At 35.1% G+C, this 13,384-nt stretch overlaps 1 protein-coding gene and 1 long non-coding RNA gene across 2 annotated transcripts; both read left to right on the top strand.

Moving 5' to 3' along the window:
• The first annotated feature begins 2,069 nt into the window (after positions 1–2,069).
• Positions 2,070–9,233, top strand: LOC136694908 (zinc-alpha-2-glycoprotein-like). The gene is made up of 5 exons (XM_066668737.1): positions 2,070–2,210; positions 5,043–5,315; positions 6,292–6,579; positions 7,751–8,035; positions 9,100–9,233. Exons 1-5 carry the CDS (start codon positions 2,150–2,152, stop codon positions 9,231–9,233), a joined length of 1,041 nt encoding a protein of 346 aa, XP_066524834.1. The 5' UTR covers positions 2,070–2,149.
• Positions 9,234–11,204: 1,971 nt separating this feature from the next.
• Positions 11,205–13,282, top strand: LOC136695440 (uncharacterized). Its single transcript, XR_010802293.1, has 3 exons — positions 11,205–11,338; positions 11,459–11,530; positions 11,901–13,282. It is a non-coding gene; the product is annotated as an uncharacterized lncRNA (long non-coding RNA).
• The last annotated feature ends 102 nt before the right edge of the window (positions 13,283–13,384 follow it).

The following is a 13,384-nucleotide window of genomic DNA, read 5'->3' as shown; positions in this document are numbered from 1 at the left end:
TGGAAGTGTTCATCAGGACTTATATATCAAGTAAATTCAATTAGTCAATATTTTCAGTGTTGAAAACAGAATGAGATGCAAAAAATAGAAATAAAATCTATGTATTGTGTGTTTGTGTTTGAGTGATAGACATCTCTGACAGCTGCAGACAGAAAGAGAGATAACAGATTTTTGTGTGATCGTCCTCACATTTCTGTACTATACCAAATGCTCTTAAGTGTAAGTGTTAGACTGGGTCTCTTCAGCATGTGACCAAAATAAATTGTCTTTTGACCCAGAAAAATGATTGTGTGCTCTTCTGCTGTACATAAATAACTAACTCTACTAATGTGCTCTAAAGTATTATATACAGTTATATACAGCATATTGAGTTATGTTGGATTAATTCTACCTATTCCCATCTGCCGTTTATTAAAGTATTTTAATGTCTATCTACTGCCCCCTTCTTTACTCCAAACCATTACTCAGATAGCATAAAAGAAAACAGAGTATGTCCCTGTTCAATAAAAGTCATATCGTCGCAGTCCAAAGAAAAACATGTTTCTCAATTCTGGTGGATTTTTCATTTAATACATTGTTTAAACACATCAGCTGTCCTTCACACTGTGTGAAAATTTTATTTTTGGAAATTCTCCAGAATTACTTGGGATGAAATCATTTTACATTGACTTTACTATTACTTTTTCTCAGTTACTATTTGGGAGACACATATTTTTCATTGGACAGCAACGATGTGTTATATTGCACAAACTTGCATTAGTATTTCATAAATTAATATTCAACGAACTGTTGACCAAAATTTGAAAAGACCAGAAAAATGGTCTGATGAATATTTCCAGCAAATGTTTGGTCAGAAAAAACATTTTTAAGATCATAAAGTGTTCAGTTTGGAGTGGACCAGACCAAGACCATAGTGCCTCCATAGAGACAAATGGGAAACATGGAGGTGGTGATGTATGGTTTGAAGGAGATGGGAACATGGTGCAGGAAGAATGTTATTATGAGGCTGTGGGGCATTCAGTAGTGTGTTGTTTATTATGGGGTTGTTTGTAAGTTAAAGAAAGATTAATTTATACATAACATCCTGTTTCCCAGTGTGTTCTTTTAAATATGGAATGGAAAGTTCATTCGAACTCCCAAGACATTTGGCTTCAAAGCACATTCGAGTTTTTATAGAACAAGAAAGTGAAATTTATCACATGAACAATGTTGTCTGACCAGAATCCTGAATGAGGCACAAGAGCCCTTGTTTAGAAACCAAACTTTAAGCTTGTTGTGTTTAACTCTGAACTTTTTATGAAGTATAAATCTTTGTTTTTTATGTTTTGTCAGAAACAATAAATAAATACAAACAAACAAAAAGGTTCATATGGTGAAATCCCAAATTCAGCCAAGCGAACTCTCCTACTGTTTAGGATTGAAGGCCTTTCATGTGACATTAACTAGCAACATAATTAAGATTCGTTTTGATTTAAACAGTTTGGAGTAATTTACTGAAATACATTAGTTTAATTAGTACAGCAAAACAGTCAAGATCTTAACTGAAATAGACTTTAAAAGTCAAACATGAAAAAGAGATTCTAATATATTTAAGAAAAGATTGCTCAATTTTAATATTAATATAAATGTATTTTTTCTATGTTGTTGTTCCCAAAATGTATCAAAAGTTTAAAGCAAACATCATCAACAACATACGGAATTGTGTCTATATTTATAATAATAAAAAATTAATTCAGTTGGCATTGTGTTAAAAAAAACAAATATTATTTATACTGTATATTTACCACAGTTCATAAGAAATGCTTCTTTATAGAAATTTGTTTCTGAATAAAATTTTACAAATAATATCTGCTTATGGAACGGACCAATACAAATAGTCCAGAATCCCTAGTCATTTGTTTATTAAAATTGAATTCTAATGTATTTTAAACGACGTTAGAGTGTAACTCCAGTGTTCGTCTGGTAACTTCCTTGTTGAAAAGGTTTGTGTATTTCTTCTGCCCGGAGACTGATGACGTCGGCTGACTGTTTAATTGTGGGTGTGACTAATCCGCTGTGAGCGCTCCAGGTAGGTTTCTGTTCTGTTTGTCCCGCAGAGTGTCTCAGGTATACATCACAGACAGAAGGAGAGTCGATCGCGGAAAAAACCATGGCCACCGTGGCCTTCTTGTTTCTGGCGCTGCTCGGAGTTTTCGGACCTGCCCTCAGCGGTGAGTTTGAACTTTTAATCTCCAAAATAAAATTAAAATATTTTCTTAAAGTGAAAGGAACCCAGGGTTCTAATGTGAAAGAGTCACATAACTGGAATTACTCACAGTTAAAGCTCACTCTCAACATCTGAAATTAAAGTGTTATATCCCTTATCCTCTTTACACTGCTAGAACTCACAGTTGAAATGTTATTGACCAATCTTAACTTTTAAAAATCCTCTCATAATGTGTTAAAATACTCCTAAATCTTCAAATTATTATTATTTTTTCTCTATTAGGTTTATTTTACTCTTAAACTTTAAAAATAATATTGTTTTTAATTCTTTTGTACATTTGTACATGTAAAATCTCAGTCTGGAAGCTGAAAATGAGCAGTAAATCATTTAAAACCCACACTATCAAGGAAACAAAATGAATAATTGCTGTTTAAAGGCGTTAATCAGCTTCATCGTTTTAAAGTGACAGTAGTGGATTTGATACTGTTGCTGTAGGAATGATTTGATATTATTAGAATTTATAATATGTTAATGTTTTAATATGTTTTCACCAGTTTGTTAAAGACTGTAAGCTTCTATTGATATTTTTACTTAACTATTCCAACAAACCAGAGGCTTGGTTGCCTCCGGCGTTTCGCAGTAAGAGGTGGAATTTGATCCTGAGCACAAACAGAGCCATAAACAACGTAAAGGAAAACGAAAGGGAACTTGGAGGTGCGACAATGTGGCTTGTGCAACATTCTTTTTAAAAGATCTTTCAACCAGACAATAACTCAGCACAATAATCTCAGCACATCTGTCATCTGCTGGACGGATGAAGTTATTGACAGTTCATTTGGAATTGGAAAAAAAAATTGAAATTTGAGGTTTATTATTGTTTCATCTAATTTAAACTTTTCCATTTTTAATAAAATGTATGCCATTTACAGTTTTAAAAAATAATTTAATGACAAATGGATCAATATAAATAATTAGAGAAAATGCAATATTCCTTTCTTATATAAATCTAATATTGAAATATTATTAAAATATAAGATTAAATTTGAACAGCATATTTTTCTTAAAACTTTCAGAAAACAATCTTAGTTTCCATGTCTGAATTATGGAAGCTTTAAAGTAGAGGCCTCTGTAGCCTAAGCATTGTGCTTTTTAGCCACATTCAAAATAATTTCCTTGCCACAAGGGGCGCCAGAGATCGATGAAGTTTAAAGAACTTTAGCCAAAGCCACATTTTCTATTTCAATTAAAGTACGCTAGACACCGATAGACCTCCAAGCCCTGCACTTTTTTTGTTTTTGCCTCATATTGGGCTAACTTGAATGTGCTAACTTTTAAGCTCCATATTGTCAGGTTCAGTCTCACCACACAGACTTTATTTTATAAGTTTCATATGTGAAAGTTTTTCATTTCTATTTTATTTACAGATTGGTTCATTATGAATTTGATGGAAAGAGTAGAGTCTGAAAGGAGAGTGTATTACAGACATCACTCACAATTCAACAATACTGAGTTTTATAAGAGTTTATAAAGGCTGAGGACGTGTCATAAGAACACATTTAGGATGAAAATATGATGCTGCTTTACTAAAAAGCTCTGTACAGTGACACTTCGCTTTTACAGTTCTGAATGTTGCACATTTCCTTCTTAGTGTGTATCCCAACTGTTGATGTATATTTTAAAACATAAGGCCTTAAGTGCAGCATTAAGTAATGTTCACTGTTGTGAGTGTTTAGGTGGATGTTCTGGGTCTGTGCTCCAAAGAGAGAAATGTTCAGGATGAGCTGTCAGTGAGGATAAAGACTATACATTTTTCCTCCTCCCTTAGTCCCTTGAATGTGCAAATGTAGACCAGATCCCCTATTACCATATTTGGAAGGAGAAAGAATCATATAGATTGGGGTCCTAGCAAAGAGCAGAGAGAAAGAGATGGGAGAGACCAGAGTGCACTGAATCAGGACACCCCTCTCACGGGATCCTTAAGAACCCGTAAGACACTGTTTCTGTAAATAAAGATGTATTTACACCTTTAACCGTGTCTCCGGAGATTAATTTTAAATTTTGGAGTGTTTCTATTGGTTCATTCGTCAATAAATTTTCACACAGATGCTGTGTTCAATGCAATAAGTTAAAAATACACAAAAATGGAGATACATGTTTTTTTAATTGGACAGTCACTGATGATATCTTTGTAATAGGACAGGTGCACTGACATTTTACATCCATTCTGAGCCTGTGTTTGAATAAATACACCACACGTTCTGCCCTGTCACGTTCACCCTTCAGTGACTGACACTACAGTCTAAGACTCATTCACGCACTTCACTCCGTCTGCATGAATGTCTGTTTATATCTGTTCTATTTACATATGATTTATGTAAATTTATTAAAATTGGTTGATATATATCTCTAACTTGACTAATATTTTAAATTTAAAATAATTTATTATAATTAAATTTTTATGTAATTAATTTGTTTCATTTAAGTGAATTGGTGCTGCTGTTACATCTATCTATTTATCTATCTATCTATCTATAAAGCTATTTTATTTATTTGTAATTGGATTTTAATTTCATTTAACCACATGAATTTTGGAATGAATGGGTCTTGAAAATGAACATTTATTGAATGTAATTTAAAAACCTGCTCATCCCCACTCTGTGGTCTGTGATTTTGCTTTTTTTATGTTGTCATACCATCTAATGAGCTTCACTGATTTTCTAGCAATCAGCATTAATGACATTTACCAAAACACTCAGTAAGCTTCAAATATATCAAAAACAAACCACGATTGTGAATGTGAACCCCTTGACTAAGTATGTTCTCTCTTTTCCTCCAGATAAACACTCGCTGTACTACATTTACACATCCCTCTCCAAAAATGTTCAGCTACCAGGGATTTATGATTTCACAGCAATGGGTTTACTGGATGACCGAGAGATCGACTACTACAACAGTAAAGATCAGATGAAGATTCCCAAGCAGGACTGGATGAGAGAGAAGATGCAGTCGGATTACTGGGATAAAGGCACTCAGTCTCGCAAGAGCAAAGAGCAGTGGTTCAAAGTCAATGTGGACATCCTGATGCAGAGAATGAGGCACAATCACTCAGGTTAGTGATTCATTTTACATTTAATGATTTTTTTTGTATTTTCTAATCTATCAGTAGATCAAGTCACTGACAACAGCTGTGTTTCTGTGAGCTTTTAGCTCAGAAGACATGGAAAATTGAAATGATTTTGATGGATAAACCCTGTTGAAGCGAAGAACAGCGCTCACATCAGTTTAATTTGTCAAATGTGTGCTTGGCTCAGTGTGTATAGCGTTGGACTCCCTGGACTCCCCATAACCCAGATATGAATTAACTTATTTTACTCATTTTTCTTTGTTATATCTTTATTTTCACCATCTGAAGTGTTTCTGTGAGATTTCTTCAGGCTGCTTCTATTGTAAAAGGCTGGTGTTCTTTATGGACCTCTTTCTGTTAAAACACTCTGGTATCCAGACCTCTCAGTTATTAGTTTTGTTGTACATGAATGAGAGGGACCATTACTGTCTGTTTTGAGTGTCCTATGGTTGTGTCACATTTAACAAAGGTTTAACCTCACACAAAATTTGAAAGGAATATTGTTTTGCTTTTAATCATATAGTATGATTAAAAATATCTGTCTGAATAAACTACATCAACAAATGCTTAGTTTTGTCTTTGAATGGAAATATTTTAGTGTCTGCACTCTCATTTAAAAAAAGGGACGGTGAGGTACATTACTGTCACTAAAGCTACAAACAGTGTAGTGTGTCTTTAAAGGTACAAAAGTGGTGTTAAAGTCCAGTTGTGTTCCCTAAAGCTTCATTACATTCTCTTGTCCAGAAGGAGAGGGGGATCTCTGTAATCTTTCATTAGAGAACTGTGTCAAATAAAAGACCAGAATAAAAGTCCTGGAGATGAATTTGGCCGTATGATATCAACACAATTTTTAATAATAATACAATAATGTACAATTATTTTCTCTAATTACAGAATATGTTCCCTTGTGGGTACCACCACAGTGATTGCTCTGACAGTGTGTATTGTTTCCTTGCTGCAGATCTTCATGTTCTTCAGTGGAGACATGGCTGTGAGATTGATGACACAAATGGAAAAATAACATTCTTGAGTGGCATTGATGAGTACAGCTACGATGGATCAGAGTTCCTCTCCTTTGATGATGAAAACATGCGCTGGGTCGCTCCGGTTCCGGCTGCTGAGCCGACCAAAAGGAAGTGGGACGATGTGGCGATCCTGAACCAGTACACCAAGGGTTACCTGGAGAAGGAGTGTGTGGATTGGCTCACTAAGTTCATGGAGTATGGACAAGAATCACTGAGAAATCAATGTGAGTGGCAAATATTTTCTTGATTTAGATTTGGTTTAAAAAAAATGCCATAGCTGTGTTGTTGTGAGGTTTTTGATATTTATTTTATTGAAGCCTAGTTACAGGTAGGAGCAGGGTAATTAATTATTAATATATAATAATGGAATTATTGAAATAAATAAACTTTTTCATGATATTCAAATTTTATGACCAGCCTCTGTGTATGTTACAACATTAAGTGTAGACTTCTGGGGTGTATGAAGAATGAAATTGTCTTGTTGCCTTCTCCCGATATTGAAAATATGTTATCTTAAATCGTATGGAAGCTCTGAATGGCACAATGAAAAAATGTAGAAGGTGCATTTCAGGTAATAGGTTTCATATTATTATTGTTATTATTTTTTGTTCTGCCTGTTTTACACACCAAAAACTGTTGAAATTTTATTTCTAGAATTATAGGTCATTTTAGCTATCAAAAAGCTGAAAACAGTTTTGTCTTCCTTATTTTTCTTCAGTACTGAGGTGAGTCAGAAGGGTAACATATAAAAAGTATAAATAGGTTAAAATACGTAAAAGTTTTTTTTTTGGCAAACAGGGGGGGGGGTCCATTTTTTTCCCCTCTCTTGCCCTTCCAGGCTTCAGTGGAGCAGGGAACAAACTTTCGTAGGAGCCACGAGTTCTAAAACTTTAGACTGCCAATGGCCATCATATGGGTGACAAATTGTTCAGCTGTTCTTTACTATTTATAATTTTTATATTTATATTTAAGAACTGCTGAAAAATGTGCCTTTCCTGTTGCTCTATGATGGCCAACCTGATCTTGTCTCTGATGTGGCAGTCTATTGAGTGGGTAAAGCTGGTATAACATGTTAATTTTAAACACCTAGCCCTTCAGAAAATAATTGTTTTCTGTTTTCCTACTGGTCAAACTGGTCAAAAAGTGTTTAGACTCCAGTTTAAAGGTGCTTCTGGTGGTTTGTAATAGTGATATAGCAATATTCCTGTTTTGAATATTTAATGATCTTGTAATTTAAAGGGTCCAGGGGTGGAAAGGTAAACCTGGAAGCAAGAACACATTACTCAAGTATAAACAAAACAACTGAAATTAAGTTTGTAACACTGGGACTTATTTGAGCAGTCAGAAATCTGAAGACCTCACTGACAAATTAATAATTTATTTTCTTATTTCCAGCTTCCCCAGAGGTTCATGTGTTGGCAAAGAAATCGTCTTCCAGTCCCGGGAAACTGACCCTGACCTGCCTGGCCACAGGCTTTTACCCCAAAGACGTGAAACTCTGTGTTAGGAAGTTCCGCACTTCACTCCCTGAACACCTACTAACATCCTCAGGAATCAGACCCAATGAGGATGGAACCTACCAGCTGAGGAAGAGTGTGGACGTTGAGGAGGAAGATACAGCAGGATATGACTGTTACGTGAATCATGCCAGTCTTAAAGAACCAGTGATTAAACAATGGGGTAATTACAAATGCTAATATGCTCACTGCTTTTAAGATGGCCTGGACCAGCAACTTTCTATAAAAGAGGCAGAAAAAAACTTTGTGTTCTCCTGGGTGGATCCACCCTGGTGTCTTAACTGGTGTCTATCAAACCCAGACTTTGATTTCTATGGACGTTGTGAACAGTAACAGATTGTCTTCAGTCTTAATTTTTCTTTATGGCCAAAGATTATCTCTTAACAGAAACCAGTTCATATTGATTAGTGTTCTTTTAATAACACATAGTAAGACCTACCATGTTTAAAGAGACACCACATTTTGACATACAACACAAGTAGTTAGTTTAAAGTGGCTAAAAGAAAATAATATTGTACTGAAACAAATTCTTCAGCCATCCAAGAGGACAAGTGGTTTAAGTTTGCTCTTTGATAACATAAGTCTGTTGTTGTAAGGTTGTAGTTGTATGTATGTATGTATGTATGTATGTATCTTTACATTTATATGGCGCCTTTCTAGACACCCAAGGACGCGTTACAATCCACACTGCTCAGAACGTTCAGAACACTCAATCCACACACACACACGGCAGCCAAACACACACAGCGTACTCTCGACCAGGAACGACCGTCCACCTGGAGGACTGCATCAGGCACTAGGGTTTAACACAGGACAGAGCGCCAATCCATATCTGGGCTCACACACATTCACTCACACATATAGACATTTATTCACATACACACTCATTCACTCACACACTGGAACAGCTATTAGAGAAGCCAATTCACTTACCCTATAATAATATAGTAATATACAGAACCTTTAGTGATTCCAGACTTGGGGAACCTAAATTGTGCTAGTTTGGGGCTAAGAACAGCACAGCTGGAAAACCTTTTAAAATTCTTTTAGAAAAGGTAAATTGGTGAGTTTCTGTATCTCTGGAGTAAAGGCTGATACTCAAAGCAGTGTTTTCAGTGGATAAACAAAGCCCAGGGGGTAAAATATGTAACAGTTGAGTGGAGGTCATTTGTCCATCCTTGTAAAACAGAAACATTGTCTCATTGTTACTCATATCTCTGTTCACAGACGGGACCTGCAGGGATTCGTCCGGTAGTATGGGGTTGATTATTGGAGCAGCGGTTGGAGGATTGGTGCTCTTGGTGGCTGTAGTAGGACTCCTCGTTTTCCTTAAAAAGAGAGGCATAATTGGTGAGTTTTAATATAAATTGGTGAGCTAAATATCAGATCAATGTAGAATGTTTCTGTACTTGGAAGGGTTTCCAATGACTGTTGGTAAATATTGGAGTTAATAACTGTATGTTTATCACCTAAATCAGGAAGTCAGCAACCTGCAAGCATGGCTCCTCCGCACGACCCTCAAAATAGTGAGTATTGTTCTCTTGTCTGTACATGCTTGTTAAGCGTTCTTATTCCAGTCTTAATCAGTGCTAAAAATCTACTGTGCACATGCGCACCCTAGTCTGGCAATTAGTTTAACACACCAAGGATTATAAAAGACATGTAAAATATTACATTTACAGCTTTTGGAGGACACATTTCATGGAGTAGCTAAGCTTCATTTATTAACACATTATACAGAACATAAAACCATGCTGATTCCAGACTAGAGAACATTAGTCTTACCCTGCATTCACACAGCAGTCACTTTACTCTTACTACCTGTAAACTGATGCTGACCTTTGGTTGCTATGGCGCAGGAGAAAAAGCATGTTCAATCCTGCTTGATTCTCATTGGGAACCACTGCATTGGTTTTCTTCCAGTTTGCATCAAAATTAAATTTTGCTCAACATGGTTGCCCCACCCCCACCCCACCTGGTTGAAAACATTCCACATTCTGTCTCTTCACACCAGGTGTGAACTTAAGGTTAGAATCAATTCATACTATTGTGTTTATGAAAAAAGTACGTAGGCTTAAAATATTTAGGACTGTGACGATTTCTCCAAGACTGCAAGGGAATCTCAGCTTCCTCTAAAATGTCAAAAATTAAATGTTCAAATATGGACAGTGGTGTTAACATTTCATTGACAACAAATGCGCTAGAACACGTTCATCTCAAAGACAAGTTCATTCAGAATCAGCTACTTACCACAAATTGACTGACCTTTTTTACTTCTCATACATTCCCATAGCATCAATATATTTGCCTGTAGAAGTTGAGCATCTATTCACTTCAACGGATCTGCACAGTCAGTTTTTTTTTCATTGCTTTAAAACTTACCAGTCACTGGATAAATGCCATGATCAGTGTCCTGGGGGTGAATGGAGCTGTGGCAGGTCTGGATGCAGCGCTTCTGTAAGATGATTGGAGGATCAGTCGAAAGGCTGAATCCCGTTTTGATTGACAGCTCTTTTGAGCTCTACACCATCTCTTAATCACTGGGAGCTTCAATCCCATTGAGGATTTTATGAGTGAAGTGGAAAAACAAACTGCAACCCATTTCTTGGTATTTACTTGTTGAAATTACTTGACCATTTCCATTGTTTGTTGTGTAAATTTTATGATGTAAGCCAACATTGAGCTTCCCCTCTTTGAAAGACCAGCAGCCACCACTGACTTGTGGCTGTATTGAACATGTTTAAATTGATAGGTGAATTATTACATTTTGTTAGAACAGATGTTACTACAGATTTGTGGTAAATTCTTTACTAATCTTTTCAGATGTGACGGTTCCTCTGTTTCCTGGTATGGCACAGCCTGTGAAAACTGGTGAGATCTCTTTAGATTTAATTATAATTTCAGCACTGACTGATTTCTACAAACTGCAAATCCTTGCTGCAGCAGTAGCTATAACAATAAGCATTATAGCAAAATCTAAATTGTTTGTGGAAAGCAATGATGTATAATTTGTACAACATAATTTAATATATAAACTGGGGACAGCCTTGACTGAATGGTTAGAGACAAGACTTGGTACAGTAAGGTCCAGGACCTGCGGGAAAATCCACGGCTGAAGTGTCCTTGAGTGAGGCACTGAACCCGCATATGGCTGCCCGCCGCTATGAGTGTGTATTTACAGCCTCTACTGCTCTAGTGTGTGTGTATGTGTGTTCACTGCCACAGATTAAATGCAGAAGAGAGGTTAAATGCAGAAGACACATTCCATTGTACGTTGTTCAATGACAAATAACTGCACATTTCACATTTTTCGTTTTAATTTTTAAATGATGGGTTCAAATTGGATGTTTAAGAAAGATAGCTCCTTGTATTCTCTGTGTCATGTTCAGCTTTCTTTATTGTAACTTTTATACTGATTTTCCATTAGGGCGTGTGGCTGATGATTCTGACACTGGTTCTGACTCTGGTAATTAGCCTTAATTTTTTATTATTATTATTATTATTATTATTATTATTATTATTAGGAATGCATGTGGTCAGTGTTCAATAATTTAATTGCCATGTGTTTTTATTTTTCCTTTTTTAGGAAGGGGAAGCCCTGGTGAATCACACAATAACAGCAGTGAAAATGTTAATACTAACTCATCACTCAGCACTGGTAATAATCCTCCTAGACCTACTGTACTCCAGTTTTCAATGGCAGTGCATTGTTAAATATCCGTAAATATCTACAGTGTCTTTAAGTGAATGCAGTTTAACCCTGATCTCAGGATTAAACTGCATTCACTTGTTTGAAGTTGGATCCATTGAGAGAGGGATCCATCTGAAGAGTTTAATTTAAGATTATAAATGCTCATAGCTCAAAATATCACTGCATTAACCAAGACACACACAAAAAAATAGAGGATTAATATTAGAACACTTCCAGCAAATGCAATAAAATTTAGAGATGTGGAATTTCATAAATTGGTTTTGTGACACTTTAATTTCCGATTTGAAATAAGTAAACCCAAGACATTTTTTTTTAGGTTCAAGCAATGAGCAAATTACAGAGGAACAGCAGACTTTGATGAATAATGAATGAACTCCTGCAGGACGAATAAACGTAAGTGTTCTACAAGTGTGGAGTTGTGTGACTGAAAACACAGGTTTATTTTAGAAACATATAAAAATATATAGAAGTATGAATATCACAGAAAATGCTATAGACAGGATTGGACAAATTATACATTTATTTATTTATTACGAAGTGGCTCTATCAGATAACGATATCAGTAACAGTTGTATCAGTTAAACACAAGCAGATTCAGGTGTCCAGAATAAATAGAGTTGTTGGTTAGTTCTAATAAAGCAGTGAGTGTCAGTAGAAGGGAGGTGTTTCTGATAAAGTGGCCAGTGTGTGTAAATAATGATTTATTCTGTTTTCCAGAGGGAGCTGCTGTGAAAATGTGATCGATTTTTATCATGAGCTGAAGCTGCAGATCTTATTTTACTTTGTCGTTAAACACCAGCACTTTCTGAGCCCAGTTTCCCAAAAGTATCATCTTAACAGGGAGAGAGAGAGTTGTTCAGAATGAGGCTCACTCTACCACTTAACAATCTCCTTTGTTCTAAGATGCTTTTGGAAAACCCAGCCCTGATGTTTCTGTGGGTACCTTTTTATTGTGTAATATGTTCTAATAGTCCCCTAAAAGGACTCTAAATGTCCTCCATATGTACACTTTTAAAAAATGCATTATTTTGTGCATATAAATGTCTTAACATTTTAATGTTACTTAATGGAACTGGTTCATTAAGATGTATTCTTTCTTGTATCCTATAAAATGTAAAAATGAGAAGGAGGGAAAAAACAGCAAAGTTTAACATAATATTTCGATATTTCCATTATTATATTCTTTAAGTGAATTATGATTATAGATTTACAACAATGAAAAACAATACAAATGATGACACAAATGATTGGTTTTGTCATCCTGCTTTATTTGTTTAAAATTATGCACATTAGAAGTCTTCCTTTCCCGATTCTCTCTTTTGTCCCTGTTGGAAAATTCACTTAGAAATTTTGGTTAAAATTAACATTTGTTTTCTTTTTCCAAACTCTTTTTAATATCATGGTATGGTATTTGATGTTATATACTCTATCAAGCAATGTATTTTATATAAGTTCTTTACAAATTGGTTTATTTTTTATAAGTAGCATTCATTCTGAAATGTCTTTTGGGAACTAGATGTTAGATCCTGTCAGATAAAATACAGTACAATAAAGTGTCTTTTAAAATTTGGCTGATGTTTTTGAAGTTTACCCTGTACTTTAGTTTGTATATCTGCATTTTGCAGGTAGTATGTTTACTTTGTGAATTGTTTGTGTACTTTGTAAATTGTTGATAAATATTTTTGAATTTGTTGAATATTTTTATACATTTTAATTAAGCAATATATTTAATCATTGCTTGGTTTTGCTGTTGTTTTTTATGTTTATGATAGTTTCATCATTTTCATTTAAATCATTTTT

The sequence above is a fragment of the Hoplias malabaricus genome, chromosome 4, assembly GCF_029633855.1.
Source record: "Hoplias malabaricus isolate fHopMal1 chromosome 4, fHopMal1.hap1, whole genome shotgun sequence".
Lineage (NCBI taxonomy): Eukaryota > Metazoa > Chordata > Actinopteri > Characiformes > Erythrinidae > Hoplias > Hoplias malabaricus.
This window is presented reverse-complemented; position numbering and strand designations above follow the sequence as displayed.